General features: G+C 36.7%; 1 protein-coding gene across 11 annotated transcripts in view; it reads left to right on the top strand.

Moving 5' to 3' along the window:
• Phf20l1 (PHD finger protein 20 like 1) overlaps positions 1 to 9,983 on the top strand; it is a 76,995-nt gene extending 67,012 nt beyond the window's left edge. For 8 of the 11 annotated variants that reach the window (XM_055626298.1, XM_055626304.1, XM_055626303.1 and 5 more), the window contains 3 exons: positions 3,296 to 3,650; positions 4,835 to 4,997; positions 6,674 to 9,983. In XM_055626298.1, the coding sequence (XP_055482273.1) occupies positions 3,296 to 3,650; positions 4,835 to 4,997; positions 6,674 to 6,816 (661 nt within the window). In that variant the 3' untranslated portion in view covers positions 6,817 to 9,983. The remainder of the gene's footprint in view (positions 1 to 3,295; positions 3,651 to 4,834; positions 4,998 to 6,673) is intronic. The other 3 variants (XR_008722342.1, XR_008722340.1, XR_008722341.1) reach the window with 3 other exon arrangements.
• Positions 9,984 to 12,907: the final 2,924 nt, after the last annotated feature.

The following is a 12,907-nucleotide window of genomic DNA, read 5'->3' as shown; positions in this document are numbered from 1 at the left end:
GAGGTGATCAAAGAGCAGGCCAATCAGTTCATGTCAGAGGCAGTTCCTGTTCCCATTACTATGGAACCCACTTGGACACTGAACTGCCATGGGCTACATCTCTGCAGGGGTTCTAGGTTATCTCCATGCATGATACTTGGTTGGAATATGAGTCTCTGGAAAGACCCCTGTGTTCAATTAAAATACAAATCTTAATAAATAAAAGCATAACATCACCTAGCCACAAATGTAAAAACAAAGTAACAACAACAAGCAAAAGCAGATAGGTTATTTTAGTTATTATTTTATTTGATAGGAGCTTTAGAAATAAAACTGTTTCTTCACAGATTATAAGACAGTTTATTAGGTAGTCTTTTGGGGATTCAGAGTAGCACTTCAGAAGAAAGAATATTTGAAAGAAGTCTACAGTAAGAAGAATGCTTAACAGTGATAGAGCACACCTTTAATCCTTCCACTTGGAAGGAAGGGAGAGGCAAGTGCATCTCAGAGTTTGAAGCCAGCCCAGTCTACTCAGTGAGTTCCAGGATAGCTAGGGCTGCCTAGTATCTGGAAAGAAAAAACAAAACAAAACAAAACTCTAGATGACCAGTTCTATCTACCAGGCTCCCATCCTACTATTTCAAATAGTTTTAGAGCTAATGTTTTGTGTACAGAGCTAACTATAGCTGATATGGTGAATCTGTTTTCATTCTTTGGTAATGGTTTGAAATAACTTCAGTTTACAAGGGTGTATTCTTCAGTCAGCATGAGATAGACTCCAAGGACAGCAGATTCTGGATCATCTTCGCTGCTGTGCATCATGATATTTTATAGCCTGAGACGATTCTTCCTTAAGGAAAGACCAGGTCCTTTTAAGTAACAATTCTGCATAGTTTTGTGGCTTTGTGCTCATTTTCTTCTGGTGCCAGATGAGAGTTGTTTAAAGAACAAAAGAAAGAGACTTTTATGTTATATAAAATGAATGTTCTGCTCAGTCTTCCCAAGGTTTGCCACATCCTCCTCCCATCTGCATCCTGAGATGCATCCCACCCCATCCTTTCCTGTGAGTCCTCAGTTTGTTATGCCTTTGACTTGCTCTTTTACTTGCTCAGTTGTCTCAGCCAGGCAGCTTCATTTTACACAAGAAGTTTCTGTACCTTTGTGCTTCTCTGGCTCCATTCTTGTTTTGGTTCATTTTACACATTTAATAGCAGCATTCACATTAATGAAGCTGAATATTAGCCTCTGTCATGTGGTAATGCCTTCCTGCTGCTCTTGACCAAAGGCCTTGAATCATAGGAATTTTATTGACATACCCTCATCCTTACTATGTTGACTAACCATTCCAGCTATACCAAGGCATAATATCTAAATGAAGTATGATTTCTTAGACATCCAGGTCTTTTACAACTAGTTTCTCTGGAGCATGCCTTTCCATCATTGCCTGCTGGCTAGATTTGAGCCTGCTCTTTTTTGATACATTCATATATAATGAAACTATGATTATTTTTAGATAGGCCTTGGGTTGTGGAGTCCTGAAGTAAGATTACAGATGTGTGCTACCAGGCCCGGCTCTAGGAGTAAGTTTTTAGAGGGTTATGCCACCTCTCCAAGTTCCTCAGAGAGTATAGCAGGATTCATTCTAATAGACTGTGGAGCCAAAGAACTAGGTTTCTTTCTAGTATGCCTTCTACTGTATAAGTGACTATTTTCTAGATACTGAATTTCTAGAAGTCTAAAAGATAAAGAATATAAACTAAGAAATTATAAGTGAGTGTTACTAGACAAATACTTGAATCTTATTCAGAATTTGAATCTAATTTTAATCTTATTTAGAAATTATTATTTTGCAGCCATTGGCAAGCCTATACAACAGGGGTTCTCATTCTCTGGGTCACGACTCCTTTGTGGGTCTAACCCCTCTTTTGCCCCAACACAGGAGTCACCTAAGACCACCTAAAAACATGTATTACATCACAAATAACAACAGCAGCAAAATTACAGTTATGAAGTAGCTGTAATTTTGGAAGCAGTGTTATGGTTTGGGTGACTACAATATGAGGAACCATATTAAAGGGTCACAACATTGGGAAGGTTGAGAAGTACTGTACTAGGAGGAGTCTGAGTAACCTTGCACTTAATTCTCAGTGGAATACTTCTGTGTTTATTGTAAGCTGTATAATGCTGCAAAGTTAACTACACATGATCTAACTCTTATTTAACGTGGAACAACCTACATGAGCATAGACCATAGTCAGGGTTTGTTAAATAATGAATCTTCTTTGGAGGCCAGCTGTTCAGTCACTAGAATAAAAATATATTCTATTCTGCAGTTTCTTATCTGGAAATTGGTCTGACTGTAATATTCTAACTTATGTGCAGTGATACACATTCACACACATCTATTGGTAGAGAACCGATGGGATTGACTAGACTGACAATTAATACCATTTAACCATTAAAGTCTAAATAAATCTGTGTGTGTTGTCGTGGTAAAATGCCCATAGTATGCTATTTAGGAAAAATAAAAAGTATGGTGAGTCCTACTTGTATAAAAAGAAAAAAAACAAATATACTCCTCTTACAAAAAAAAAAAAAAACAACAACAAACAAACAGCAAAAGACTTATTTATTCTAATTTTATGTATTTGGGTGAGTACCCACATGTATGTATATATACCAAGGGTGTTCCAGAAGATGGCACTGAGTCCTCTGGAGCTGGAATAGGTATAGGCAATTGTAAGCCACCTGATCTGGTGCTGGAAACCAAACTAGCTGGGTCCTCTGCAAGAACAGGAAGTGCTCTTACCTGTTGAACCATCTCTCCAGACCCATATTTCCTATTTTTAATAATTTTGTATGTATAGAAAAAGTCTGCAAGATTATATGGCATTTACATTTCCTACAGTGGAATAGACTTGCTCTTTTGTATTTATTTGTAATTTTTAGTGATGGCTTTTTGATTCATTAAAGGTTATAAAATATGTTCATGTGAAGTTTATGTACTATACAGTGACAACAATAATTTTGAATATAAATACATACATGTATATATATTTAGTGTATATATATATTCAGTACATATATTTAGCATATATATACTAATAAAATTAAGGTCACTGTTGATTTTCTAAGTATTGTTTATTTAAAACTGAGAAGACTTGGATTTTTAATGAAATGTTAAGAGGAGTCAACTTAAAGGACAATTTTGTCTTTGATCCTGACCTTTTCTTGTGTGGTATCAAATTTATTACAAATGTTAGCTTGCTGCCATTTTTTTTTTCCTGAAGTACTGTTTCTCCATTTTTGTCTTAAGAAATAAATATCATCCTGACCTTCGTTTCTGGGCTTGTTCTGGGAAGAGGAAAGACCAAGGTCAGGTGGTATCTGGAGCAGAGAAAAAAGTGACACTTCTGGACACAGCTAACTCAGAGGAAAAGAAATATGTACAGAACCACAGAGAACCACCTCTGAAAATGGAAGGAACTTACATAACAAGTGAGCACAGCTATCAAAAGCCACAAAGCTTTAGTCAAGACTGCCAGTCTCATATAGACCCTGGAAGCTCAGATGATGATGGTGCTAGCAGTTGTGAAGAAGACGGGGAACTCCATTTGAGAGATAAAAGCCATGTTTTGTATTCAACAAAAGAGTGTGGAATGTCAGAGAAGGTAATGGTTCCCAAAGAACAATAGAAGAAGATGATGGAATTAAACACCTAGTCCTCAGGCTTTGCTAATCCTTAAATACCTGTTTAAAGACTTACTCTTTTTTCTCCACCACAAAATGTTATCCATGTAAATAATGAGTTGTTGTAATATATTCAACTACTACCTTAAGTTTTCAGTTCAAAAGCACACTTAGATGTCTCTAGAAATTGGTGGGCCACATTATGTATCAGGAAGATGAGTTTGTTTGGGACCATTTGGGTATATATGGTGTCACAGTTTTTCTTTAATGTGTTTTGGACAAAGCATTTCACTGTAGCATATTTGTCTGCATATCAATCCCATTATGCAGTAACTGTCTGTAAACTTGTGTCCTGTTTTTTTTGGGCTTAGTTTTGAAATTGAAATGAGCTCTCAAGCTTTATTGGTTTTCTATTAGCAAGGCCACTTTAAAACTAGGTTTTTTTTTTTAAAAAAAAAACTATTCTGGCTTTTTTAATCATTAAGTAATCATCACCAGAAGTTCATAAGTTCATAACTGAATTTGGAAAGCATATATTTTACAAAACTTGTGATAAATTATTTGACAAATTAATATCCATCTATGAAATTAATTATCTTTGGCAAACCTAAATCCAGATTTTATATGTGTGTGCTTGAAATAATTTGCATTATGAAGTTTTTAAAAGATTCTTACCTTCCGTTATCTCATCAATGTAAGCACAACAGTAAAGGCCAGTTTGCTATCAACTGGACTTTTAAACCAGTCTTTGACAGTTTGCTTGACAGTTTGTTTTTTTCTAATCATTACTCCATTTATGTCACCATTTAAAAATAATTGAGAAAGAAAATGGCCCACATTATCTAGTCATTCCAATTATGGAATGGAATTAATGTTTTCGTTTATTTAGCATATTTTTTTGAAGCCTTCTTGTATGGATCACACCTTGGGAGGGAATTAGGAGGGAGATGGGATACTTTTACTCTGGAAGGACACCAAGTAGGATGTGATGATATACAGGAACTTTCTCCAAAGACTTTCTCAAAGTCAGATTGGCTCTTGCCTACCCATGTAGGGTGATGGGTTTTTCTGTGTTAGTCTCATTTTGAAATAGCATTTTATCCAGTTCTCCGTGTTTTGTTTTATTCTGTTTTGTTCTATTTTTCCTCCTGGTCCTTTGGAGAAGAATCCAGCTTCAGGAAATAAAGTGTTTGTTTATAATGATAAAAAGGGCATGGAGGGCCCAGGAGATTCACATCTTCAGTGGCAGCTAAATCTCCTTACACACATAGAAAACGTGCAGAATGAAGTCACCAGCCGGATGGATCTCATAGAAAAAGAAGTGGATGGTAATGTAGCCAAGAGCTCAGGTGTAGCTACTATTGTGTGTGTAGTGTTGTTCTGAAGAAGCTGTTTGGAATTAGGTTATAGGATGCAATCTGCAAATACACTACCTGCTTGCTGAGCTCTGTCTCTTTCTTTACACTGTATATTTAGCATATGCAGGCTACTGAGGCTCAACACAGGATAGCTGAATATTATTCTTAGTAGCGGTTTCTTTTCTATTTTGTTTTATTCTTAATATGGATATTTATTAAATACAGCCCATATGTCTGGTTCAGAATAGAATATTTGGGGAGTGTTTGCTAGTTTCATTAAAAGATACTTTCTTTGAAGCCAGCATACTCATGAGCTTGTTCATTTCTACTTTGGCTAATATTTGTTGAGTAGAATTAGCTTCTACAAGTTAAGCAAGTTTGCATACAAATTTTCAAATAGTTGTCCCACATTTTTGTAAATGTTATTGCCACATAGAAACTAAAAAGTAGGTAGAAAAAAAATTCCCATATTGTATTTGAGAAACTGGAATAAGTTGAATTCCTGGATTCTTAAGCCCATATGCTTCCTTTGCTTTGACTATTTTCATAACCTGATAGATTATAACCTGCCTCTATGCTTTAATCCTCTTAATGTAAATATTACACCATACTAAGGCAGATGTACTGTACTTCTGCCTTTTCTCGCCTTTAAGAGAGGAAGTGGGTACCTGTTTTGGAAGCATCTTGTGTTTGAATTTAATTTGATTGGAGTTAGTTTGCCTTATGTAGATTTTTGAAGAAATGAAAATGTATATTCCATATTTTTAATAGATTTTAAAGGAAACAATGAAAATTGAGCATGGAATTGATTAATTGAATTCTATATAGTATTTGAGTCCAGTTGCATATATATATTTATTTAATGTTTCAATAAAGTAGTGATCCTAGAAAGGACACTTGAGAAACTGCTATGTCTTTCCTTTGTTAATGAGGAAGATGTGGCCTGGGAGAGGGCTCAATGGTAAAGCACTTACTTTGCAAATATGAAGACCTAATTCCAGATCCCTAGAGGCCATGCAGATGAAAGCCAGGTGTGGAAGCATATACTTGTAATCTCAGCAATGATGAGATGGAGGGTGGAGACAAGTTGATTCCTGGCACTTGCTTGCCAGTTAGCCTAGCTCAACAACATTTCTTGCTAGTGAGAGCCCTGATCTCCAAAAATGGTGAATGGTGTCGAAGGAACAACTTCCAGTTTGTCTTCTGACCATCACATACACATACAATCATGCTCCTGCACAAAGATACATGTGCATGCAAAGAAGAAAATGAAGTAAAAATGATTTATTTCTAAATTAGTAGAAAGTTTGAGCAGGCCCAGGGAACTGTTATGTTCTGTTATAGAAAAGAGTGAAAGAGACATGCTAATGAAGTGTGTATGTATGTTTGTGTATGTTCATGGTGGGTGGTAAGGAATGGGTTTGGGTATGTAGTTCAATGTTCAAACACCTGCTCTGGGTTCAAACCTCAGTATTTCAGAGGAAAAAGTGAAGATTACTCAGAAGGATTAGAACTGTTGTGGGTGAAATTATTAAGTGTATTGGCCTTCTGAAAAGAGGGAAGAGAACTCTTTGTTTCAGTCACATTCCATCCTTTTAATTGAGATAATCAATGCCATTTAAACTTTTTTTCCCCCTCTCTTCTAGTTCTGGAAAGCTGGCTTGATTTCACAGGGGAATTAGAGCCACCAGATCCCCTTGCAAGACTGCCCCAACTTAAACGCCACATAAAACAACTCTTACTTGACATGGGCAAAGTACAACAAATTGCAACTCTTTGCTCTGTATAACAGTGGTAAACACAGGATGACAAGAATGTGTCTGTCTTCTGTTGAATCATTTTTATTGCTAAGCGAATAGTCAAAAAGCTTAATGTTTGGTCATTTACTGATTTGTGACACCAATACTATGACATCTTGGAAGTATAATGAAGAACAACTTTATCAAGGAATCTAACATTAAAAATGAATGAGCAAACTGCAAATGATGTTATCTCCGCCAAGAATCAATGAGTAAAATACAAGCTGCACTAAAGGAATGGAATTGGCAGGATTCTAATAGTTGCTTTCATGAAGCTCAAGATACCTGTAGAGAGAATTATGGTGTGTTTGTATAGGTTTTAGAAGAGATACTCATGTTTATAAACCAGCATTTGGCCAAAACCACACTGTAAGGAAATTCAAGCTCTGGAGAGTTCTACAAGTTTGCTCTAAGAATTGCCTTCTAGCAGTTGGAACAGCTGCAAATAAACTTAGGTTATTTAAACTTCTGTAGGATCATGAGCTATATCTTGGGTGATGAATGTATTTAATCAGAAAACTGACAGTGGAAGTCTCACTTTGGGGGAAACAATTGTGGAATTTTAACTTCATTATGAATGTATTTTAAGAAACCCACCAAATAATTGGAATTTATTGCGGGCATTGTGCTCTTTAAAAACAAAGTGGCTTACATAAGGGCCCAATGTGCCAAATGTTGATACTGCTGGAGAGAGGATTTGACTATTGCAGGAATCCTTCCATCCACCGTACGCAATGCCATTAACCCATACAAACCTGTACACCACATGCTGTGTGTGCTCTGTGTAGGTGAGGGGCAGTATCCGGGCTTCAGCATACATTTGATCCTGGATACATTTGGTGTTTGCCTTTTGAAAAAAAAACTGTAAACCTCAGCTGGGATGAGGAGTGACAAAAATATCAAAATAATCTGTGGCTGTGGATTTTCTTTCTTTCTTTCTTTTCTTTTCTTTTTTTTTTTTCTTTTTTCTTTTTTTTTTTTTTTACTGCTAGTAGTGGAATACTGGAAAAGCTTCATTTATGAAGAAAAATTTTATTTTAAAATATAAATATACACTCAAAAATTTTAGCTTTGATCACAAATGGACAGATTTATGAAACCAAAGGCAACTAAGTTGCTTACTCAGCTCTTGCTGGATTTTTGAGCCTAGGTCCTACTGTCTGCCAGTCCTGGTGCGAGTTGTATGCACCCTCCAGTGCTACATGGGCAGGTATGTGTAAGTGAGTATGCTTGTTTAAATAGTTAACGTACATATGTACATAATCAACACATATTTATATCACACATATCTAGTTTTATTACTATAGATTATACAAATTTGTGGTTAACATAAAATGTTACCTTTTAACAGACTGTTTTTGAAACTAAAAGTGTATGTACAGATTTTTAAAAGGGGGAAGAAAAGACTGTTAAGAGGAGGCTATTTGATGACATTACACTTGAATATTTTTTTGCCTCATTCTGTTTATCAGTTCTAGCAATCTGTATAAATGCACTTAGAACTGATAGACAGTGAACTTGAATTTATCTTTGATAAGAATAAATGCCACTGTACATTCAGATATTATTTAAATTTGCAAAACACACTGTTCTATATGTAAGGTACTGTATGTAAAACTCTATTAAAACTATTCCACATATCTTAAAACTTCAGCTTGCCTTTTTGCGGCCTTATGTTTTGATGTGAAGATTAAAAGAATGTGTAAACCATTGAGAAAATTTTATTGCCTTTTGAGATTTTTTCAACTGACAGATGTGCCAAAGATTACCATACATAAAATATAGTCCTCTGTATTTACTTGTGATACCTAAACTTTGTTAAAGATCCTATTGATGAAAGCTTTAGCAGAAGTCATTGTGGGGTAGTCACTTTGCATATTAAAGTAAAAATTAGTGCCTATAAACCCTGTGTGGAGTAAATTTACTAATGTGTGTCTTTCAAGATTGATGATGTATTATTTGTTGATTTGTATTTTAAAATAATGGCTCTAAAATTTTCCATCATGACTGAACCCTAGACATTGAATTTATGTCTTTTTTTTTTTTTTTCAGAAAAGGAGTCAATAATGTTCTTAGTCTGTGAATAGTGGTATTGCCATGATTCTTTTCATATATGCAGATGAGCTCTTCATTCAGTGACACTCGATTTCTCAGTTCTAGTGACCTCGGTGAAAGTAATGCATAGTCTTGTAGTACATACTAGGTGCCCCAAAGCAGTCTGAAATGTTTCAAATGTAGAGTGCCAACTGGACTCCCCAAGAGGAAAGTTCTACATCTCACCTCATGTGGCAGGGTCACTTTCAAAGTACAGGCTTACTAAAAATGCAGCGTACATCTTCAAGTTGTGTGTTTAAATTGTACACAAAATAGCAGTGAAGTTCATCTTTAGACTTAAGTCTCATGCCAAGAATGTGTCATGATAAAATGTAAAGATTCCAGCATCCAAGAAAACACTAAAACATTTTTCTTCTTAAGAATTTCCAGTAATGAGCATTAAATCTGTATCTTAAGATTTGATCACATCGTTAGCAGCCAACAAATTGAATGCTTCATTGATAGACTATTAAGTGTGCTGCTCTGCTTGTTTGTCAGTGAATAAGAAAGCTGATTCTTCAATTTAAATATTTAAAGAATATATCAGATTATATACACATACTCAGTTATTATAGTACCTACCGATGAGTGGTTGAGGCCTGTTAGCAGCTAGAAGGCAGGACGTTTCTTTGAGAGAATGAATTAACTTTGGAGATGCAAATCTATTATGAGAAGTGTCAGGTAAGATTTGTTTTTTGTTTTTTCCTTTTAGTCTTACCTAAAATCATTGTATTGAAATGTAAGCAATGAACTGGAGAGTGTGTTTTCCTCAAAGATAATGTTTCATTTCCAGACAGAAGAGACTGAACCTTGATGGAAGAATTCGACCTCACAATTTCTGGCAAATATAACTTGTACTTCCTCTTGGTTGTCTGTGGTTCCACTGACTGTTGAAGTAATGTACTTTCTTCTTAAAGGAACTTATTTTTCTTATATTTCCAGGTGAAGCCCCTGTTATTCAGTTGTTTCATCTTATTGTTCATACTAAAATGTGCATACTTCCCATGTTCACACTGAAGCATACTACTTCCTCCCCAATAAACTGAATCTGCTGCCATTGTCACTGTCTTGGTTAATAACATTCTTTCGGCATATGTTTACATGCTGAATCAGCACTTAATAGTCATTTCATCACAACATGTAGAGATTCCTTACAACAACGATACTGTCTTTTTCAGGTCTGTTGGGAACCCATTATAAGGAGAGTCATGGAGATATGAGGCAGTTTTGCTTGCCTCTTTCATTCTAGCTTTGTTTCCATTCTGGGTCTTCAAAGCTGTCCCTGCCAGAATAGAGAATTACACTCAATAAGTACCCGCTCCATGCCAAGCATTGTAATGCTTCCTAGAGTATCTGAATTAATTCTCTCAGAGGATAGGCGAGAACAATTATTTTGTAAGTAAGCATGGTGAGATTTATACATACATTCAAACATACCCTCGATAAGAAGTAGGTTTTCATGGTCTGTGTAGCATGTGTTCCTTGCTATTCATGTCATTTCAGTTTTCTACTGTGAAACCTTAAGAGAACAATTCAAACTCTGTTGGGTCTGTGTGATATGAAACATATGCAAGCTGACCCAGCCTGTTCTCAGGTTCATGGCAACAGAGACTGACTGTTAGGACTGTGCTTATTTTTGTCTCTGGCCTTCATATCACTTCCATGTGTGAAAGAGCCTCACTTGTTCATGTCTCTAAATCCAAACACTGTCTTGAGCATCTCTTCCTAAATGAGATCAGTTAATTTCCTGTGTAGTATCAAGCTTGAGAGGAATCCTGACACTTTATAATAACTTGCTATACTGGAACAGACCCAGATTGTGTAATCTCAGATTTTCTGGCAGTTTACTAGCAATGTGATTCCTCCAAGCTTTGATTTCCTTGCCTGTAAATGAGGGCATACCTAACTTTGTGTTGAGAGTTAAAGCACCAGAAATGTATGAAATGGATTGAAAATCAATGGTCAGTGAGTGTCATCTGTGTGCAGACCATTAAGTTAACATGGTTAAAGGTTGATAGAGAATAAGGTCATGCTCTATAAGCTAATGGATGCACATGTATTTTCTAGTGAGAACTCAACCAAAGAGACCAAAGAAAGGAAGATAATTAGACTTGTAGGTGGTGGATCAGGGCAAGTAAATGTATATTCATTAAAACAGTGTTCACTTAAATTTTACTAGAACCTCCAGAAAAATTTAAGACATTGTAACTGCTAATGTCTGTTCTCTCTGAAGTAGAGCCCATGACAAGACTTGTGCATGCATACTTAGTTCATTAGAAACCAAATCTGAACATGTCAGTAGCAGGGGAAAAGTGGGGAATGGAAGAGGGAAGGAGAAAGCAAACAGAATTGAGAACCCTGCTATGAACAGTAGGGCTCTGATTCAGCCCTTTTAAGTTTATCCTAAATGCAGTGTATAATTTCCAACTTATAAATAATGACATTATGCCTAATCACTTGGAACACTTTAAAATGTATGGAGTTGAATCTGATGCATCCCAACATTATTTTTTTACTTTATTATTATTATTTATTACAATTTATTCACTTTATATCCAGGCTGTGGCCCCCTCCCTCATCTCCTCCCAATCCCACACTCCCTCCCTCCCTTTCCTCCACTTATACCTCCCCCCTAGTCCACTCCCTAGTAAGGGGAGCAGGGAGTTCTCTGACATGAACTCAATGGCAGGCTCTTTGATCACCTGCCCCTGGAGGGTGCAGCCTTGCCAGGTCACAGTGGTAGACTATGCAGCCAGTCCTCATGAGACCTAATAGGCTAGGGTCAGATTGGAAGGGGAGGAGGCCCTTCCTTATTGGTACCAACATTATTTTTAAAAGGACATGAGCAGAACTTTGAGGTAGGATGACAGACTAGAAGCTGCTATATGTGCCTTTGTGAAGAAGAGTCAGAATAAGGAAAAATGGACACTATGCAGTGAAGAACTTTCAGTCTGTGAAGGTGGTGATAAGTTTAAAAATGTATAGGAGGGGCTGGAAAGATGGCTCAGAGGTAAAGAACACTTGCTGTTCTTCCAAAGGTCCTGAGTTCAATTCGCAGCAACCACATGGAGGCTCATAACCATCTATAGTAAGATCTGGTGTGAAGGCAGGATGTTGTATAAATAATAAATAAATCTTTACAAAAGGTGTGTAGGAAAAGATGGGCAATGTGCTGAGAAAAAGTAAAAGTAAATATCCAGCAGTGCAACTCCCTGGCAGAGAGAGGGCAAACAGAAGCTAGGTGGTGCTGGTGAAAAAACTGACAGTCCTACTCTTAGGGCACATTTACAGCATTTATGAGCCTTAAATCCAGCTGCAGATTTTGTTAAGACAGTAAATGTTCATCTAGCCAGATGAACAGTAGAAAGGAATCCCATTCTATTACTAGTGGATGCCATCTTGAGAACTTGTTTAAAACTGGGCTATTTAGGTACCTGAAAATAGGACAAATCCTGGTCATCCTCAATTTTTTTTTTTAATTTTTAAGTATGGAAACAAAAATACACCTAAAAGTGCAGCTTCTGGAAAAACCATTTGTTCTTCCCTGCCTTGTATCATTCGTTAAACTTGACCTTGGCCTCCTGTCTGGCCTTGTGTTTCAGAGCTGGGTCTCTAAAGACATCCTATTAACAATTTTGTCCAAGGGATGTCCACAGAGTATCTTGTGGGCATGAGGTGATTGTAGTTACAAACTTTCACAAAGGATTTGATCTTTGATCTCGTGGCAATTTTCTTCTTGTCCATGGCAGCTGTCACTTTTCAGGAATAGTGATTGATTCCAGCCACCAGGGCATGGCTATAAGGGCGGTCTGAGGTACCATTGTCAACTTGCTGCACTCCTAAGGTAAAAGACAACCTTAGGAGGCCTCTGTGGAGAGTGTTAGCAAACTGAAAACATATGTAACAGGAATGTCTGTCCAGACCATGGACTTCCTAGAGAAACGTAGCTCTGCCTTTGATGGCTGGGAGCAAATAACCCTAGAGGTT

The sequence above is a fragment of the Psammomys obesus genome, unplaced genomic scaffold, assembly GCF_907164565.1.
Source record: "Psammomys obesus unplaced genomic scaffold, mPsaObe1.curated_primary_1811, whole genome shotgun sequence".
Classification (NCBI taxonomy): domain Eukaryota; kingdom Metazoa; phylum Chordata; class Mammalia; order Rodentia; family Muridae; genus Psammomys; species Psammomys obesus.
This window is presented reverse-complemented; position numbering and strand designations above follow the sequence as displayed.